Below are 21,361 nucleotides of genomic sequence, written 5' to 3'. Positions count from 1 at the left end.
TGGCAAGAATAATAGGCAAGGGGTGTGGGCTTTCCACTGAATTGCACCAGACACCCATGACATCTCCTTGGAGATGCGGGATCTAAGCTCTTTGTTGGGGCTCCACTGTAGAGGCAACTCTCCCCTTTGGTGATTGTGGGTTAGCAGCAGGGTGATACGCTGAGACCCTGTACATGCCCGGTTCGTGAAAATGCTTCCAGTGTTCCCTGATGGTCCTTGGCAGCACTGGTCATTGTACTGGATAGTTTATCTGTGTGTGTGTGTGTGCGTGAGTGTGTGTGTGTTACTGGGGATTGAACCCAAGGCCTTCACACTAAGGTAGATCCTAAGCCCTTCTATTGAATGATTGTTTTGAGACAGGGTCTCACTATGTAGCACAGGCAGGTCTTGAACTTGTGGCAATCTTCCTGCTTCAGCCTCCCAAGTGCTGGGATTTCAGACATGCGCCACCATGTCCGGCTCCTTTATTCTTTACTTTGAGACAAAGTTTCAGTAAGTCGGTAAGTTGCCCAGGCTGGGCTCACACTTTGATCTTCCTGCCTCAGCCTACCTTTTCCGATCACTTTCTTTTCTTGTTTTTGGGTCCTAGCTTGCCTTGGGCTCTTCCTTACCTCACTAGCTGCCCCTTGAGAATCTACGTTCCTCCCATTTTCCTTGACTCCTAAATGTTGGGGTGCACTAGGGCCCCATCTTCAGAGCTTTTCTTCCTGTTTCAGGCTTTATATGTCACTTAAAGCCTGAGGGATCCCACCTTTCTAAGTCTAATGCAGACGCATCTCTTGATGCCCACACTCATGATCCAGCTGCTGGCTTCACATGTCCACTTGAAAATCTCAAGGCCATCTCAAATGTTTCAGGTAAAAAAATGCCCCCTGAGCCCCAGCACCTCCCAGGTCTCTCATTTGTCTCGATTTGATAACTCCGTCCTTCCAGTTGTTTGGTCCCAAACCTGGAGTTTGGTTTTTGTTTCTCACACTTCTCATACCCAAGTCTTTGGAAAGTCCTGTGGCCATCACCTTGCAAATATACCTAGGAGCCATTTACTGTCTCCAGGTTTTCTGTGAGAGACTGCTGCCAGGCCCTGGCTCTGTCCTCTCTCAGAGGTTCAGTCTCAGCGCAGCGGCTGAAACAGTCTTTATAGAACGAGCCAGATCATGCCCATGCCCTGCTCAAGGTTCTCCATTTTCAATGAAGTATAAATCCAAGTACTAACCTCAATTTACCCAGTTCTACGTGAGCAGTGCCCCCCTCTACTCTCTGATTCATTCATCATCCTTTTGCCCTCACTTCACATTTATGGGTCTCAAATTTATCAGACACCCTCCTGCCCCAGCGGCCCCAGGGCCCTTGCACTTGTTTCTATTGCTGGGGACATTTTCCCTGTATATGTCCACTTGGCTCTCTTCCACTTGTTACAGAGTTTGGCTTCAATACCATTTTCTCTCCGATCACCCCCTGGATCCCTGGCATTCCTCTCTCCTTCCCTGGCTGTGTTACTTCACAGCACTCATTACCACCTGACCTCATGTATTTAATTATTATCCACCCACTCACATACTGAAAGCAAGTTCTGCAAGCATGGAAACTTTGTTTTCTTCACTGCTCTGTCCCAAGAGTTTAGATTAGTGTCAAGTAGATACTATACACTCAATAAATATGTACTTTTAAATATTCAAATTTTTTTTGATGAGGATGATGATTTGAGGCGGGTCTCAGGTTGGCCAGGGTGGCCTTGAACTCCTGGGTTCAAGCAGTTCTCAATTTCCTGAGTTGCTGGGACTGTAAGTGGCTGCTACTGGCCTGGCTAATAAAATTGTTTTGAATGAGTGAATGGTTGAATTTCTAGTACCTCAGGATAGACTACAAACGTGTTCCCGTCTAAGGAAGTCCTGAAGGTCTGTCTACCTTCTCTCTTGGCCACTAGTGGCTCTGTAGTGGGTTAGGGACCAGGGTGTGCCTTGATGCGGGGTTCAGGGTTCAGACCATAGCCATGGATTAGAACTCAGGAGAGTTCTAATGTGTCTGATGGGTCCATGCTCACATGGATGTCTGTGTTTTTACACGTGGTGGTGCAGTTCTAAGCGTGGGCTAGAAATCCTGTCTCCCTTCCCAGTAAACCATGGCTACTTCACAGAACTGCAGAACGTCTGTGTGTACATGTAAGTCTCCTTTCAGCAGCTGCATATTTTTGTTTTGTTTTGCCTGTAGCCCAGGCTGGAGTTGATGTCCTGCCTCAGTCTCCGGAGTGCTGGGATTACTGGTGTGCATTATCATACCTGGCAACAGCTGTCTCTCAAGGCCTTAAGCCACCCATGCTTTGGAACAGAGGAGCAGGTCAAAGCCAGCTGCCTTTTCTGCTGGGTGACACTTTACCCTCGGAAGGACTGACGTTCAAGTTCACCATCCAAGCCCAAGCAAAGTGACAGCATGAGGACAGCTTCGTGTTTGCTGTTCCCTCTGCCCGGGAAACGCTTCTCCCAAGTCGGCCCATAGCTGCTGTGTCTCAGAAGTCAGACTCCACCTCGGTGTCCCTCCTCTGAGAGGAGCCTACCCAGGACACTCCATGGCTGCCTGAGATGTTGCACTTCAGGTGTCACAGGAGCACCACACAGGGAAGGTGGGTGAGGCCAAAGTTTGCTCCATCTCTGACCCTCAAGGTTTTACAGGAGAGAGGCCAGTAGTGACCTTGGTCACTATGTCTCAGTCCCCACTCTCCACCTCCCACTCCTCTCTCCCATTGTTTGCTTTTGCCTCTATAGCATGTGACGGTGCTCTCTGAAATCGTGCCTTTCACATGTTTGAAATATATTGTTAACCTACTTATTACCTGTGTCCTCCTACCATAATCTCCTAGGAGTGAAGTCTGCCTCGTTCCTGTTTGTTTCTTCAGTGCCTGACTCGTAGTAGGTGCTAAATGAATACTCAGTAAGCAGTGTTTTGTCTTCCTTTATTTTGAGATGATCTGCATACCTCTGTGTATTTTTATTTGTGTTAGTCAGCTTTCCATTACTATAACAAATATCTGAGATAACCAACTTATAAAGATAAAAGGTTTATTTGGGCTCATGATCTTGGAGGTTGCAGTCCATGGTCCATTGGCCCTGGTGCTTTTGGGCTTGCGGCAAGGTAGGAGTGCATGGTGGAGCAAAATCTCACACTTGATGGCTGGGAAATAAGAGACAGAGAGAGAGAGAGAGAGAGAGAGAGAGAGAGAGAGAGAGAGAGAGAGAGAGAGAAAGAGAGAGAAAGAGAGAGAAAAGGAAAGGAGGTGAAGTCCCATGATCCTCTTTTGGGCCATGCTCCCAATGACTTGCTGACTTCCCACTAGGCCCCACCTTTTAAAGTTTAATCACCTCCCAGTAGTGTCAAGTAGGGGCCTAAGCTTTTAACATGTGAGCCTTTGTGGACTGTCCTGACCTGACCCACGCTATCTTATTATTTTAGTGATGGAAAGACCCTTTGATCAGCTGGTTTGCATCTGGGGGAAGCTTATCTGTGCATGGATTCATCATAGGTACCCAGTGAGTTACTGTCATGCAAAGCTAGGTATTGAACCTGGGGATCTTGGGTAGGGCAGTAACCACAGCAAGGCTTCACCAGCCTTCACCCAGCCTCTGGCCCCTGGTGCTGGTGATACCAGGTGCAATCGGTACCTGCTCTGCCCATGGTTCACAGTGGCAAAGACAATCCAGGCTCTTTCTGGAAAAGTAGCAAGAGACTCAGAATTAATATTGGTAAATCGCGCCAGAACCCTCATGTGAACATTATTATTATTGCCCCCCCATATATTCTAAAATAATCCCTGTAAATAATTATAAAAATAAATCTCAGTGACAATTTTTTTTTTTTTTTATTTCCAGGAACACATTTATTCATCATTGTCTCTTCAGGAGTAGAACAAATTGGAGCCCTGGGTAGTGAATACAATTTGCAAATAGGCAATCTAAGTAGGGAGAAAATTAATATGTATTCCTCAGTGCTCCAAAAGGAGAGGAAGAACAGTAATAGCCATTTCCTTGCAGATATAACTTTGAAAATGTTATTTCTGATCCATCAGCATGGGGCTCCACGCGAGGAAAATGGTTACAACGTGACAAGAAGTGATTAGCTGTGAAATGGCATCTCTCAAGGGCTCCTCCGGGTGTCCTCGTCCCATCTTTAGAGACACACAGGAAGAGTTCTGTGTCACTTACTGGGGACACTGGGTGTGTCTCTTGTCCTCTCTAGGCCTGCTTCCTTCATCAGTAGTTGGAAGATAGATGATTTCTAAAGCTGCAAGTTTGGATATCCAAGAATCCAAATTACTTGAAAAATAATCCAGTATGTTGTTTATTGACCATATACTGCTAACTTCCACATTTCTTAGTGGGAGGATGGCAGGAGCCCTCCCCCAACTCCCAAGTGACTGAAATCCTCCATGTTTCTGGAAAGATGGCTTCGCCAGGAATACAGCTTAGTGGGTTTTCTGGGCCCTGTTCTCCTTTCCTGTCCTCCAAGACAGGGCTAACTTGTCCTAACCTAAGCTGAAGACTCGAGCGTTCTGCAATATCCTGGCAAAGTAGGAAATAAGATTTGTTTCTCATTGTTGTTCTTGGGATTTGTTAAAGTAATGCTAAAAGGCTAACAGGAAGTAGTTTTCATGATATATTTTTTTCTCGGTCCCTTCTATGCCAATCTCCTTTCTTAGTTGTAATCACAAAGTAGTGTATGGCTGTTGCAAAAATTACAAAAAACAGAATGAACAGCAGGAGCCCTCTTTTCACTTCTATGTCCCTCAAAACCCACTTCCTTCTGCTGTCAGCATTTTAGTAGGGAAACAACTAAACCTCTTTTAAGACCCAAAGGGAAGAGAAACTATAGGTACTGAGAATTAATAATACTGATGATCATAATAGTAAATAGCAATAAACTGGAATTTATGGAATGAATACTCATGCCAAACAGTACGATGGTATGCAGGATACATTTTTTAAAATTCGATTTGTTCTGTGTGAGAGACACTGGAGGTGTTTGGATCATCCTTGGTCCTCCTCACTGTGTACAGATAGTTCAGAGAGGGCCCTGGAAGACTTTTCTCTCTCCTGCTTTCCCTAAACTCCTACTCTGAGGCTCAGAGGAGGCTGCAGGAGCAGCAAAGAGCATTTCATATGCAGACATCATGGTTTTTTAAAAGCATTGAAATCTAAATGTGGTGAATCTGAGTCAAGGGATAGATGTGATTAATTATAGCAAGGCTGTTCTCCTGCCCAGGGGATGGGCCTAAAAAGGATGAGTCCAGGCCAAAGAGAAACTCGGCGATAGACAGGCAGGCCTGCTAAGAAAACCTGGTTCACTGGCTCTGTCCCTCTCACCTGCTAATGCTCAGAGTCAGAATATTTAAGGCTTTGGTTCCTGTTTGGCTGGTCTAGCTGACCCAGGCATCAACTGCCTTGATTGGAAATAAACAGGATCTTCCTTTTTGTCCCCAGGAATGTGGTGGAGGAAGGACTCTGAGGGAAAGGGCCTCCTCTGCCAAAAAAAATAACAACAACAACGACAGGGATGACAGTAGGACTGCAATGCTGCCCCTTTCATCCGGGGCGATAAGGAAGCATCTTGCTGTGTGTGCTGACCCTTCTCACTTTCCAGGTGGCCCTAGAGCTCCAGAACTCATAGGCTCAAGAATGTTGTGAATGCCCCTAGTGCCTTGCTTGGAAGCTGGGGTAGAGAGACTGTGGAATAAAATGGGGCAAGATAGGGGAAGCTTGCGGCTCATGTATAGTTGGTCATGGAATGGGGTGCTGGGGACCCAGGAAGAACCCTTTGTTGTCCTTCGGTGATCCTGGGGCAGGGGTGAGTTTGTCCACTGAGAAGCCCCAGTAGGACTGGTTTCCTTTGTCCACTCTTAGATGGTCCTTGAATCCCACAGGGACCATTTGTCCACCTTTGGCCACCTTGATCTTGGGGTTTCTTAGCTCTCTTCCCTCCATGTTACTCAAAAAACTTTACCTTTATTATTTCTATTTAACTATCCTTTTTGTTGAGAAAGTGACGGGGAAGTAGAAAGATGTCTCTCTCCTCTCTTTCAATTTTTCTTGGTTCTTCTACTTCTCCCCTCCCCTTACCTTCTCTTCCTCTTCCCAGACTATTCTTCCTCTCTTCTTCCTCACCTCTTCTCTTCTGAACCTCTGGAAGCTAAGGAAGTAAGGAGGGGTGCATCCAATTTGTTTCTGCTGATCTCCCTCACATATACTCAGGAAACTACTACTGCTATAGCCTCATTGTTTGTGTCCCCCCAGCATTCACGCTAAGATCCTAACCTCTAAGCTGATGGGATTAAGCAGTGGGCTCTTTAGAGGCTTTCAGGTCACGAGGGTGCAGTCTTTCTGAATGGGGTCAGTGTCCTTATAAGAGAGACTCCAGAGAGGGAGCAAGTTCTTCCATAGTAAGACAACACAGTGAGAAGATGGCCATGAACCAGAAGTGGGCTCTCACACACAGAGCATGCAGCACCTTGACCTTGGGCTTCTTAGCCTCCAGAAGTGTGAAAAATAAGATTTCTGTTGTCTATAAACCACCCTGTTTGGAGTATTTTGTTTTAGCATCCTGATCGGCCAAAGGCAAGTGCTCCGCTCAAGAACTCCCAGTAGCTCCCTGCTATTATTCATTTACATTGCCAATACTGACAGCCCATCTCGATCTGAGCTAGCTTGAACTTTACTTTTTTGTAGTTTCCCCATCCAGTCATTGGGCATTTTTGGTGTGTTCACGGAAACGGAGTCAGGCAGGGTTGGGAGGCATTTCCAGGTGAGCCCAGCGGCTCTGTGAAGGCCAAGCCCAGGATGCAAGAGGCAGGAGAGGAGGCCCGCGGAGGTGAAAAGTGAGAATGAGAGGTCACACTAGAGATTTGGGTGGTTTTAGTAGTTGGGCTGGAATCACTGGAAGCTTTCACATGGGGTGAAATGGGGCCTCTAGAATGGTCACCTGTGGCCACATGCTGGAGGGGACAGCCATTTAGGAGGCCGAGTAAGGGGATGCTTGGTAGTGTGGAGGCAGGGGCATGAGAGATAACCGACACCACTGCCCGCTGGCTGGGCAGGGAGGGCATCCTTCCAACTGCATCCCTTTCTCAGCAGGCCTGGGCCTGCTTCCTTGCTTCCGCTGGCCCGCTCCTCCCAGCCCTGGCCTGGAGGAAGGCAGAGGTGAAAGGTGCTTGGGCAGGGCAGGTTATCATGACAGTGGGCAGGCTGCCTGCTTCCTTGTTTTCAGGCAGGAAAGGCAAACACAAGTGGGGACAATGGAACAGAGAAGGTGCATCCAGCAGAGAAGGAGGGAGGAGGGGACGCTGGTCCTGGTCCGTGGAAGGCTCCCTTTGATCCCTTATCTCTGGAGGGTAAGCTTTCTTTGTTGGCCTGTGGTGACTTTTTGCTGCAGCATTTCCTGGAGAGCGGAAAGTAAACACAGTGAGGTCTGCAAGTTCATAGCTCCACTTGGCTAGGTCCACTCCTCCCAGGAGACAGAGGGAGGGCAGGTCCCCCGGCACTGACATCAAATAATACCCCAAAGTTCAGTGCTTTGGTATGCTGAGTACTTTGAACTAAAGGGGACTGGAAGGCCTTAGATGAAGTCTCCGTCTCTTTTGTCCTATTCTCCTGTCTCGCTTCTCCTTTTTTCTCCCCCGAAGCTAATCATCAAAACCAGAATTCCGCTTCCTCAAGGTGAGTCACAGAAACTAGAGCCCCATTCGTGCCAAAGCAAGCCATAAATCCTAGAGGTATTACTCTAGCCCATCTTTCTGAGCAGGAACTGGCTGTAAAGACAGTCTCTGACCTGCCTTATCTGACGGGAGGGTTGGAAGCCCCTCGCTCCCGAGGCGGCCTGCCCCAAACCTGGGAGGAAGGGGAGCTGCTACCCGGAGACCAAGAAGAATGTGGACAGGCCTTGCTGGGTTTCTCCCTTCAGTTTGTTAGGGTTACATCTTACCCTTTCCCCCACCCGCTTTCTACACAGCTGTCGATTCTTTATCCAGCCTAAGCAGAAAGACAGTTTTCCCCAGATCTACACATTGTCATTTCTGGAGGCTCCCATGTAGTCTTGGTTTCTTTCTCATCACTGTGACACGATACCTGACACCGGTAACTCTAAGGAGGAAAGGTCGATTTTGGCCCGGCTTGTACAGGATTCAGTCCATAGCTGGCTGGCACCCAGTCAGGTTGGCAAGGCAGAGGGGAGGGCAGAGGAGAAAGAGTTCGTGGCAGAGCAGGCAGGAAGCAGAGAGAGGGAGATAGAGGCTTCCAGACCATGTCCCCAGTGACCCCCCCAACTCCCAGCATCACAGTTGGCCATGAATTCATCAGTGGACTAAGCCTTGTTTAATTAAGTATCATGTCCGCACGATCCAGTCACCTCCCCAAAGCTCCATGACTGTATAAGGCTTTGGGGGGGCATCTAGATATAAACTATAACACGTGTCATGTAGGACTTTGATTAAATAAATGTTCTCTCTTGTTAACTTGGCTTTTGCCATACGAGTGTCAGCCCTGACCTTTATGATGGGTGAGGAAAGGCATCACCCCGCCTTCTGTTCCCATGCAGTTAAGGCTGGGCTGACCCTTAGCTGCCACAGCAAGTAGTTGTAGCTTTGCTCTTTCTGAGAGTGGAGGTGGGAAGGCAAAAGCAGGCAGGGAGCAGATTTAGATCCTTTCAGAAGGGGAGGGCATGAGTTTAGGAGCTACCTCAACATGGGGCTGGATTTCACTCAGGCTGAGGCAGCAAGGCCACCTCACCTCTTTCCGTTAGGGAGGTTGTGTGTGTGTGTGTGTGTGTGTGTGTGTGTGTGTGTGGCCCTGGAGCCTCAAACATCATAAAGGATTCCATGGGGTGGGAGGAATTGAATTGCCCAATAAACGGTGTACCTCAGAGTAAGAGAAACCTGACTTTTGGAGACACCATTCATTTAGTTCTCCTTCCCCAGGGTTCATTATTGTCAACTGCCAGAGGCGTTGCGGGCAGGGTGGGCGGTGGCCTGAGCCCAGTCCGCATTTTATTTACGGAATATGAACCCCCCCCCCCCCCCGACTTGCACCCTGAGTCCTTTTAACCAAACCTGAGGAGGGGAGGGGACTTTAGCCCAGAGGCCCCTCCTCCAAGCGGTTGAGGGCAGTTACGTAACCTAGATTGTGAAATTTAGGAAAAGCAAAACTCTAAGCTCCCCAAACTACATGCAAAACTCTAAGGGCTCCAATGGGGTGCGCCTGATGCGATTCCCCCTCCCCACTCCACGCCTGGCCCGGACCAACGCAACAAAGTTGTGGGCAAGGAGGTCTGCAGGACACCTCGTGGGGCGAAGGGGCCCTGGGCCACCTGGGAGGGGGCGGGACGGGGAGGTCGGAGTCCCTGCAGCTACCCAGGGCACGGCGCGCGCAGGGCCACCTGTTGCGGCGGCAGTGGGAGGCCGAGGCTCCCGGCTCTCCCAGGTCTTGCGCTGGCCGACGTGCAGGAGGTGCAGCGCACACCCCGCAGGCTCGAGCGGCCGGGGCTTCCGCCGGGTCAGCTGACCGCCCAGTGCGGAACTGCGCTGCGCGCCGCCGTCGCAGTGCTCAGTGCCTCGCGCCCACCGCCCCTGGGCCACCATGGCTGGGCTCGTGGTCAGTGGAACTCAAGTAAGTCCGCCCGAGACAGCCCGCCCTCGTCCGGGCACAGCGGGGTGGGGAGGGACCGCGGGGTCCCGGGCTTCCACTGCGCCCCAGCCTCGGGGGGACGGGTGTCCGTGCGCAGGTGGACAGAACACAGCGCCCGGGTCTGGAGGAGACAATCCCTCTGCGCTGCACACTCCCTGGCTGTGTGGGAACAAAACCCTTGTCTCCCCATCCCGCCACCCCACTGCCTCCAGTGTCTCACTAAGCGACCGACTTCTCTCTCCCAGACTTCATGGGGCACCCACAGAAAGTGTTTCAATTTCTTCTGTTCTTTCACAATCCAAATTTATAAAAGAACTTTTCAAGAAAAAAGTTTTAACATGTAACATGGTACTTGTCTTTGTACCAATGCATTTATTAAATAGAATTCAGTAATATTTTTATATTTATATAGCAGATGGGACCCAAAGAGGCGAAGGTGTCTCGGGTCACCAAAGTCACAATGAAAATCACAATGCATGGTGGGTGGTGGGGGTGGCGGGGTGGTGGTGCTGTTGGTGGTGGGTGTTGCTAATGGGCTCTGCGAGAAAAGTGGGCTTCTTAGTCAGTGTCGCTCTTATTTTCTTTGCACCCCCTGATTTCTTCTGTGGGGAGTGCAACACTGCAGTTCCAACTTTGGATGATAGACCCCCAACCTTCCTGGGCGTTTATCCCTGTAGGAAGCCTCAGGTGTTTTCTGTCAGTGCTGGAGGTGTGAACTTAGCCAGGCTAGGACCAGGCGTCTTGAATCTGCAGGAAACTTCAGACCTCTTTATCTTTAGCCTCTTCTCCCTAATTAAGCTGGCCCTCCCACTGCCGACCTATCTCCACAACACCCTGGAGAGATGGTTCTCAGTTTTTGAACCTCTCCCTTTGAATTGCCTGAGGCAGGTAGTGCCAGGCAGTTGGACTTTGAGATGATTTTGGACTACAGGAAATGAGTCCCCTTAGAGGTCTGGGGTCTTAAAACCCTGTCGATGTATCCCAGTTTTGCCTGTTTCTTTTTTTCTGGAGTCCTGTCATTTTGTTAGTCACACACGTTTATTCAGTGCCTACTATGCAACTGACCCTGTGTGGCGTGGTAGTGTACCTTAAGCCCTTCCAGTGTATCCTTGTCCTGGCCTTATGACAGGTTTGTTTCATTGATTGCCAACTCTGTCCCCAGGCTCAGGCTGTGAAGAGAGACCTTGTCCAGAATTCAAAGTGAGCAAACCAGGCAGGACCAGCCTTCCAGGGTGGTTAACCGTATTCTGCCCCAGAGCAAAGGGCTTCTGGGGAGGACTTGATTTCCTAGAGGAAAGATCTGGGGGTGAGGGCCTGGGCCTTTTCTGTGGACATCTGCCTAAGGACCCTAGGTCTGGCTGCATTGTAAGTCCCAGAATTCTCTGCATGTAGCTTCTTCCACGTTCCTGGAGGACTTGACAGTGGGTTCCACAACTTTCCCAGGCTTCCTTTCCCCATTTCCCAAGCTTGTTTCTTGCACCTCCTGCCATTAACCTTCTCCATATAGTTTCAGGATGCTCTTGAAGTGTGGTTGAGGCATTTTACGGTCCTTGGGGATTGTCTTAAGAAGCCTGCCTGGGTAGGGGTGGGGAGGTGGGAGGGCTAAGAAGGCAGGCTGGGAAAGTGGCCCTGGGGGTTAGTGCCTCATGCCCAGCCCAAGGTTAATATATTTATTAACATTTTACCCCAGGCCAATTGTGATGGCAGCTATTGAAACAGGGAGCACCTTGACTGAATGCATGGAACTTTTCAGACCTTGGCAGATGGTTCTTTTTTTTTTAAAAAAAACTATTTTTAAGTTTGACACATAACAATTATACCTGTTTATAGGGTACAATGTAGTATTTCAAAGCATATATACAGAATGTCTTGATCGGATGACAGTAATTGGTATATTCATTTTTTAACCACTGACCCCTTATTTCTTTGCGTTACAAACTTTCAAAATCCTCTGTTAAGTGTTACCCTGCTGTGCTATATAGAACTTTAGAAATTATTTCTCTTCTCCCTCTATACTACTTTCCTATTAACCACCCTCTTCCCCTTCCTCAACCTCCAGTAGCCATTACTGGCTTCCCACGAGAAACAGTGTTGGTATGATTCTTACTGGAGTATTACTGAAATATGCGAACACAAAACCAGATGTAACTCTCATTATTTAGAGAGCCGTGAATCCCAAATAAAGGGATGGTTTAAATGCAAAGGCAAAAACACCAATAAAATTAAAAGAAACAATTTAATGTGATGGATGCTTGACTGAGTCTAGATTATTGCTTTCCGTGATTCCATGGGCTGACTGCTGTAGGCTTGTTTCTCAGGGGTCCAAGGCCTATAACCTCACATGCTTGGCAATGCTACAGTCCTCTTTCTTGTTTCCTTGTGAAGTCTTCTCCTACAATGTGGGTCTGACTTCATTCAGCTTCTCTTGGCTTGAATGCATTATTTATATTCAGCATTAAGGCCTCTGTTCTTTTTTTCGTGAAAGCGTGACACAATCCCAGCATCAGTTGTAGACACAAATGCAAACTTGAACTTTGGTCACTGAAATTTTATTCTCAAGAGACATTGGAAATAACGAATTTCCCCTGTAGGGATATTGGTCTGATTTAACAACGATTTACCAAGCAATCCTTAGGTGTGAAGGAGAAGGCTGTGTGCTTTTCATGTATCATTTTTATAGTGTAAGTAAAATAGGGATAATAATGTGTAATTTACAAGTGGTCCCTTGAGGATTGAAGAGATGATGGACGCAGGGTTGGTAGTTAATTTTATGTTATCCTTATTATTTGGGGGCACACGGTGTTAGATTAGTTTACAAAAGAGGAATCAGACTCCGGGAGATTGTGACTCATCCAAGATAAAACAGCCAGTCAGTAGCACCAGCGTCTCAAACTTTGAACCTAGGGCTATTTTTATGGGTCACAGAGCTTTTGGTAATGCCAATGTGGTATGAAGGATCCCTCACCCCTGGTTAGGGGTGGGTGTCATAGAATAAGCTCCCCTTATTCTGACCACTGATAGATCTGTCATGTCCAGAAACGTCCTGGGAGTGACTTCCCCCAGTGGCACTGAGAAACTTGCAGTTCTTCGCAGTTCGATCTTCCGCAGTTTCCGTCTGAGGGCCTAGGTGTGCATGGGTGAGGTCCTTCCTCCCAGACTTTCTCAATTCCCTCTCTCATGCGTGTGTCTCTGTAGGAATATTTACTTCATTTGTTTTTCTTTGCTTGGTAATGTTCCTTCCTGTTATTCTACACAAGCTGGAAGTCTTGGGTATGAATTACATAAGGTAGGAAAGTTAAAAGTTTGAAACTTGGTTCAATTCAGTCTAATTCAAGATAACTGACTAAATGCAATGACTTCTTGTCCTGAATGAGCTCCTGCTTCTTGCTATTTAAGATCTATTTGACCAGGCGTGGTGGTACATGCCAATAATCCCAACATTTGGGAACTGAAGCAGGAGGATTGTGGGTTGGAGGCCAGCCTGGGCTATATAGCAAGTTCAAGGTTGGCCTGCATTATATAGTGAGACCCTGCCTCAGAAAATTGCTGTATTATGTTGAACAGGTCTCTGTAGTCTGACTTTGTTGTATAAACGATAAAGGGTTGGATAAGCTGGGTCTCTAATAGGTGTAGTCCCTGGTTGATCTGTGAGCAAGTAACTTTTGTTCAAGACTTAGCTTCTCTGCTGTGTCTTGAGTGATGCTGATCTATACAGGATGGTGGAATGGGATGGGTTCTTGAGTCAGCCCCATATACCCAAGTGCCAATATGAATCTATAATAAATAAGAAGCTACTGAGTGAGAAGATAGACAGATGTCTTGAAGGAGACAAAAGTCTCTAGATGAGTTAGGACTTTGTATCCTAGCTCTCTCCTTAATTATGATTTCCTTCAGCTTGGAAGCACAACTTAATTTATTTACACCAGGAACTGTGAAGAAAGGTGGGTCTTGTGTAGAAAGGAGAGATTGCTAGATTGAATTTAGACCCCTTTATTTTTAGCTTGTATCTTCTTGAGTCAGAGTTATTTTATTGCAGCTAACTACTCCCCACTTTCTTTCCCCCTGGGGCAAAGTCACTAAAGGAGAGTGAATGGGAGGAGATTGATATAGGCTATGGTATTGTCAGAAGTTTGTCCCCACTGGATCGGAGAGGGAGAGATAAGCAAGGACTTCAGAAATGGAGGGTGCTAGGGTGTGTTGCGGTTTGCCTTGGGGTTAGTGATATGAAAGTTCTGTTTTATAGTCTAAAATGGTTGGATATTGGCCCACATAATGAGGATGAGAGAGGGTGGTCATGTTTTTTTCTCCATTAGGAAACATAAAGCTCTGGGAACTCTGTCTTATTTCAAGACATCTTGGTCTGTCTGCATAGAGGAGTGTAGATTTGTAGAGAGATAAGGCTGCTGTCTTGTCATGGGCTGAATTTCTATGTGGGGTTGAAGATGGGTTCTTTAGGACTGTATCATATATGGTGGCCCATGGGCCATCTCTGACCTACAGGTGTGTTTTTCCAGTGTTGAAATTAGGTGCCTGTTCTGCTGCAGGGCACCACTGTAAAAACAGGTTCCCAAAAGCAGGTGGTTGAGGTGATAAAAGCCTACCAATCTTCTCCTAACTTGGAATTCTGGGGTCAGTATTCAGTTTGGCCTCTTCATATTTGGGCATACATGAGGTACTTTAAGTAAATAAATAAGCACAATAAAAATAGAAATACAAAGAACACCTAGGGAGACAGCTGTGTCAGCAGGGACAGGTTGATTGCAAAAGGCTGCTGGTGGAAGAGGGATGGCTTGGAAGCTCTGGCCACATGTTGTCACCTTTGAATCAGCTCTTTTTGCAGTGTGGATGACATTTTATACACAGTGGGGATGGGATTGGTGGTCTGGGGAGGTTTTCTTGCTCAGGCCTATTTGTTCCAGAACCCGGGAGGTTGAATGCTGGTGAGGCCTCTGCTAGGCCCTCTTTGAGGATGTGTGCATTGTGGGGTGATGGAGGGGCAGGAGAGGGAGGAGAGCCAGAGGGGCAGCTATCGGGAAGGCTTCTGAGTGAGAGGCTGAATGTAATGAGTTCATCAACATGCCCTGATGTTGGGTTTTCTTTTGGACACCTGAATCTGACCAATTTTAGCCTAATTTCCATTATGCTTGGAAAATCTCCATCACATTAACTGTATCAGGAAAGGGAGAAGTTGGCAGCATCTCTGACACCCCTGGTGCGATCAGGAGAACAGTCACTATGTAGTCTTTTCATGTGCAGGGAGCGCCTGGTTAAAGTTGGGGAAGCAATCGTTGGATCAATGAGTTAGGGTTGTGAACAGCTGGGTAATTTCTGTTTGCCACATTGTTTCTGTTGAATTTAATTTCCAGGTGTCCTACATAGGCCAGGACTGCAGAGAAATTCCAGAACACCTTGGCAGGAACTGTGGACATTTTGCAAAGAGGCTTGATCTGAGCTTCAACCTTCTGAGGTATGTGACCTTCCCAAGACACAGGCCAGGCCTGGGATGCTCGGTTCCCCTGGGTACTTGTGGGCCGGCAGTTAAAAGTCAAAAGGTTCCAACTCTTCACAGAGTGGCCTTGTATTCAGTGCGGTGTCCTGAGACACATGGGATCACACCCCAAAATTTCACTCTGCTTTGGATAATTTGTTGCCTGGCCTTTTTCTGCCTCTGAGAAAGCAGTGAACATCTATGCGTCATCCTTCTCACCTGAGCTCCTGTGGGAGGGTGATCACATTTTCACTTTGTTCTTCTCCTTTCTCACTAATGCCTGTGTAGACGAGTTAGAAGCCTCTCAGGGTGAGGAATGAGATAGAGCCAGCAAGAATGTTTTCGGGTATGCTGTTTTTGGATAACCCCATCTCCCAAAGCATTCACCAAGTCACCAGGAGAGTCTGGGTGTCTCTAGAGTCTTGCCTTTCCTTTGCATTTTTATGAATTAGAGCTTTAAATATTTGTGCTGATGATTTCTCCCGGGTGGCATTTCAAAGGAACCAAACACTGTTGGTGGGGGTAGGGTGGGAGGGAAGGAAAATTCTGGAAGGACTGCTCTGGTCTTGGCAAAAGGAAAATGTGACCTTGGGTATTATTCCAATGGAGAAGAACACAGCTATTTTGTTTCTTCCTAACAGGTTATGAATTGTGACTGAACTGAAGGCTTAGGAGAGAAATAGGTGGTATTTGGAAAACAGGGATCCATGGATAGATGTGTAGGGGTCAGGGTGGTGGCTTTTCCTCTCAGTCTGGTGCCCTTTAGGGCTTTCCCCCTCAGTGCCCTATTGAGATCTGTGTTGCCCACTGACCGGGACAAACTGTCTTAGGGTAGAAGAGGAGATGAGTCTGAATCCCACTCCAGGGCTTAGGTGCTCCTCTGCTTGCAGGCCTTGGAGTCTTTTCTCTCCCAAATTCTGAGTCAGGATATTGGGAATTAAGAATGGATAAAACTTGGGATACTAAGGTACAAGTAGGTAGAGGAGAATTTCAATTTGAGCTAAGGCAGTAAAGGTTCTGTAATTGGGCCTAGAGCCCACGGCTGTGCTGAGCTCCGTGGTCTCCAGAAAAAGGTGTCCCGAGGGTTATGATAGGAAATGTGTTCACTGTGGGGATCGTGTGGCTGTGGGGAGATGCAGAAACGGAAACATGGCAATCTCAATACACAGTGATGAGAAGAAGCCAAGCAAATACTGACTCCAAGGAAATGCAGGATGCTTTGTGGGCCCCATGGTGCTCAAGGAGAGGAAGAGTCCACATCCTGGAAGGGATTTTGTCTAATATATATGTACGTACTTTAAACAGCTCCCCGGTATGGGCTCAGATGAAAGGTTCCTTCTCCAGGGTTAGAGTTCCTCCCTTACAGTTGGCCTCCTGGGGCTCAGGCCCTGATAGTTGGGTCTGTGGTTGCCTTATGAATGACTAGTGGAAGCCCGGATGTGGGCTTGGGGAGGCCTGGCCCAGTGGGGGGTGTGTCAGTGAGTACAGGTCATGAAACTGGGCCGTCAAGTCTGAGGAAACAGAGCTGTCTTTGTCCTGTCTGCTTGCCTTGGCAAAGAGGCTGGACCTTGGGAGGAGAGAGAGAGAGAGAGTGGGGAAGAGTTGAAGAGGGGCTCTTGGGTTTGAGGGGCTGGATCTGTAAGGATTTATCACAGGAAAGGGTGCAGGAAAATTTAGTGAGAGGGCAGTTTATAAAGTGAAGAGGAGAGCAGTAAAGACATATTTTCCTTTGTTGTGGGGAGAGACTTTTCTGTAGTGAGTGTGAGGCCTTATCACATCTGTGAGGAGCTGGTTCTCGTCTGTGTTGTGGTCAGTGTGCGATCTCTTCCGGGGCTGCTGCTGAGTTCCAGCAGGGATGCATGGTGGAGGGTGAGGTCTAAGGTTCAGGGAGAGCATATGTTTAGGATTTGATTAAGCTAGAGGAAGTTACAGACGAGAGTGGAGAACAGCATACTTGACTTGAATCATATGCCTGGGTTGGATCATCTTTGACCTTTATTTACTCAGTTGGAGGGAGGGGATTCTTTCTCTCAGGTGTCACAGGAAGAGCTTACTCAGCCATCGGGCTGTGTTTACCTTTGACTCCATCAAAATCTAAGACGTTTTACATGCTTAGCTAATTTCTCTTTTAAAAAATATTAGGGTAAGAACAGGAAGAAGGGAAGAGATGGAGATTATCAATTTGCTTCCCAAATAAGTGAGCATGGGGCAGATAACCCAAGCCTGCTAGGCCTTTGGGATCAGTGTGTCCAAATGAAGTTCCGAAACTACATCCCGTATTTTGTAGGAACCCCTGCCCCATTTTATGCGATTTCAGGGAGTGTATTTCCCATTCAGCCTGCGCTGCACCCAAGGTCACCACAGCTTCTTGCTCTGACCGTCATCCCTTGGTTCTCTTGTCTCCTGTTCTGCCTCTTGGTAGCCTGCCCGGCCCTGCTCCGGGCATCCTTTTTCTCCCAAGCGCAATGCATTGTTATGCATCATAGACTTGTATTCTCCGTTCAAGGGTTAGTGTGATTTTGGGGGTGGGATTGGTGGGATTTGCAGTACACAGCAGGATACATCCTTGGGACAGCATGGTTCCCAGAAGCCTCTTGGTACTCCCTGCCGCAGAGGATTTCTCTCCCTGAAGTCTCTCATCAGGATCAGGCCTTCTGCATATGGCTGGGTGCCTCTCTCTCTCCCTGCCTCTTTCTCTCTGTCTCCAGAGATATCCTCAGAAACACAGTTCTTTTCACTTTGTGATATACAGAAAGATTAACCCTCTCCTCTCCTTTTCAGAACATCTTTGTAGGCTTTTTTCACATGTAGTCAGGTCAGGGTGCTGCCTTCAACTGAGAAATACCAATTTTCTTACTCTCCTAGGTTGCAAGACCAGCTGCAGCCAGACTGTGTTTTGCACCATGACTTGCTTTTAGTCAGGGATTCTTTTTCTTCATTTTTGAACAGTTAAAACATACCCATGGCCTTTCGAAGGCCCAGACATGCAGTGGGACAAGATTGTTCTTCATCCTCCCACGTCTACTTGGCACTCCAAACTATTTCCTGAATTATTATGTAGTCTTCCAGAGATGGTCTGTGCAGATACTGACTTGTCAATTTCTTATTCCTTTCCAGCTTTACTGAGATATTATTGACGGTTAAAATTGTATATATTTATGGTGTACAACGGGATGTTTTCGTATGGGTATGTATTGTGAGATTGTTACCACACTCAAGCTAATTTACACATCCATCACCTTGTAAAGTTACCTTTTCAGTGGTGAGAACTTTAAAGATCTGTTGTCTTAGCAAATTTCCAGTATACAACGCAATAACAACTGTAATAATTGTGCTATATATTATGTTTGTCTCTAACCCATTTTGAATCAGTTTTTTTACATGGTATGAGATAAGTATCCAGATTTATTATTTTCTAGAACTTATCTTGCATATCTGAAACTTTTTACTTCTTGATTTTTTTTTTTTTTCCAGTACCTGGAATGGAGCCTAGGACCTTGCTATTGCAGGGCGGGCACAGTACCACTAATCTAAATCCCCCGGCCCTGTTGAAACTTTTTACTTCTTAACCAAAATCTTTTCAGCTCTCCAACCACTCAGTCCCTGGCAGTCCCCATTCTGTTCTTTGCCTCTGTGAGTTCGACTTCTTAGATTCCATGTGCAGTGTCTGTCTGTGCCTGTCTAATTTCATTTAGCGGAAGTCCTCTGGGTTCACCCATTACCTTTGCAGATGATGGGATTTCCTTCTTTTTTTAAGGTAAATAATATTCCATTGTGTGTATGTATCAGTATCACTTATTAAAAAAATTCATCTGTCAATGGACATTTAGATTAAATCCACATTTTGGTTATTGTGAATAGTGTTGCAGTGAACACAGGAGTGCAGATGTCTTTCTGGCATACTTATTTAATTTCCTGTGGATATGTATCCAGAAGTGAGATTTCTGAGTCAAATGGAAGGTCTCCTTTTAATTTTTTAAAAGAACCTCCCTACTGTTTTCCTCAGTGGCTGTATCAATTTACATTCCCACCAAGAGCTATCTCTTTTTTCCATACCCCTGTCAGCACTTGTTATCATTTGCGTCTCTGATAGTAGCCATTCTAACAGGTGAGAGACGATAGATACCTTATTGTGGTTTAGATTGACGAGGTAGTGATGTTAAATATGTCTTCATCTATCAGGTGGCCATTTCTATGTCTTCTTTTGAGAAATATCTGTCCAAGTCCTTTGCCCGTTGTTAAGTGAGGTCATTTCTTTTCTTGCTATTGAGTTGTTAGTCTCTCTCCTATATTTTGGATACTGATCTCTTATTAGGTATATGTTGGCTTTGGTTCCCACCCTGTGGTTGTTGTTGGGAGGTGGTGGAATCTTTAAGAGGTGGGATCGAAGGGGAGGCCATTGGAGGTATGGCCTTGAAGGAGATTGTAGGACACTGGCCCCTTCTTCCCTTTGCCCCTGGCCACAAGGTGAATGGGCCACCTCCACCAGGGTCTCTTGCCACATTGTACTGCCTTGCCATAGGCCCGAAAAACAACGGGGCCAGCTCACTTTGGAAATTTTGGTCTGAAACTGTTAACACGGTGAGCCAAAACAAATATTTCTTCTTTTAAAGTTGATTATCTCAGGTGTTTTTGTTACAGCAATGCAAAGCTAACATGTTTGGCTTGCAACTAGTATATTTTCCCCATTGCATAGGTGTCTGATGATCACTTCCTTTGCTGTGCAGTGTTTTAGTGTGACACAGTCCCATTTTTTTTTCATTGCCTATTCCTTTGGGATCATATTCAAAATGTCATTGACCAAACCAACATGAAGATTATTTCCCTATGGTTTCTTTGAGTAGTTTTAAGTGTTTAATCCATTCTGACTTGACTTTTGCGTACTAAAAGGGTTTATTTTATTATTCCATATGTGGAATTTTAGCTTTCCAAACCTATTTATGGAACATCTTCCTGTCCTTTCCCCTTTGTGAATTCTTGTTCCTTTTGTTGAAGATCAATTGTAAATATGTGGATTTATGTCTGGGGTCTCTGTTGTGTTCCATTGGTCTATAAGTTTGTTTTGTGCCATATATGTCTATATGTCTGTTTTATGCCAGTACTGTATTATTTTGATAACTATAGTTTTGTAGCATGTTTTGAAATTAAGTAGTATGGTGTTTCCAACTTTGCTCTTTTTGTTCAAGATTGCTTTGGCTCTTTGAAGTCTTTTGTGGTGATATAAATTTTGTGAAAAATGTTATTGGAATTTTGATATGGATCACGTTGATTCTATTGATTGCTTTACATAGTAAGACCCTTTTAATAATATTAATTCTAATTCATGAACACTGTTTATCTTTCCATTTATTGATGTCTTTCTTTAATTTTTTATCAGTGTTTAATAGTTTTTAGTATATTCACTTCCTCAATAAATTAATTCGTAAGTATTTTATTGATTCTATTGTAAATGGGATTGTTTTCTTAACTTTGTTTGGATTGTTCTTTGTTGGTATATAGGAATGCAACTGATCGCTGTATGTTGATTTTTATATCCTGAAACTTTATTGAATTTGTCTATTAGTTTTAATAGCTTTTAAAAAAAGAATCCTTATGTTTTTCTATTTATATGGCCATGACATCTGCAAACAGAGATAATTTTACTTCTTCCTCTTTCATTTGAATTCTTTTCTTTCTTTTTGCCTAATTATTTTGGATGGGATTTCTTGTGCTAAATAAAAATGATGAGAGTGGCATCATTATTTTATTCCTGATCTTAGAGGAAACCTTTCGTTTAGTCACCATTGAGTTCTGTGAAGTTTGCTGTGGGCTTGTCATGTGTGGCCTTTATTATGTTGAAATACATTCCTTCTGTGACTAATTTACTGAGAGTTTTTATCATGAAAGGATGCCAGATTTTATGAATGCTTTTTCTGCATCTCTTGGGATGATTATGTAGTTTTCATTCTTTATTCTGTTAATGTGGTGTATCACATCTATTGACTAGTGTATGTTGAACCCATTCTTGTATCCCCTGGTGTATGATCCTTTTAATGAGCTGTTGGATTCACTTTGCTAGTATTGTTGAGGATTTTTGCATCTGTGCTCATCAGGGCTATTGGGCTGCAGTTTTCTTTTTTTGTAGTGTCCTTGTCCAGCTTTGATATCAAGGTAATGCTGGCCTTGCAGAATTAGTTTGGAAGTGTGCTCCTCCTCCTCCTCCTCCTCCTCCTCC

At 45.9% G+C, this 21,361-nt stretch overlaps 1 protein-coding gene across 1 annotated transcript in view; it reads left to right on the top strand.

Moving 5' to 3' along the window:
* Positions 1 to 9,198: 9,198 nt before the first annotated feature.
* The window catches only part of Lrmda (leucine rich melanocyte differentiation associated), a 1,009,463-nt gene continuing 997,300 nt past the window's right edge, over positions 9,199 to 21,361 (top strand). The window contains exons 1-2 of the mRNA XM_010607465.3: positions 9,199 to 9,641; positions 15,026 to 15,126. Coding sequence (XP_010605767.1) covers positions 9,612 to 9,641; positions 15,026 to 15,126 — 131 coding nt within the window. The 5' untranslated portion in view covers positions 9,199 to 9,611. The remainder of the gene's footprint in view (positions 9,642 to 15,025; positions 15,127 to 21,361) is intronic.

Source organism: Fukomys damarensis, unplaced genomic scaffold, assembly GCF_012274545.1.
Source record: "Fukomys damarensis isolate Sample0158 unplaced genomic scaffold, DMR_v1.0_HiC HiC_scaffold_20, whole genome shotgun sequence".
Lineage (NCBI taxonomy): Eukaryota > Metazoa > Chordata > Mammalia > Rodentia > Bathyergidae > Fukomys > Fukomys damarensis.
The sequence above is the reverse complement of the archived record's forward strand: the minus strand, read 5'-3'. Positions and strand labels throughout refer to the sequence as shown.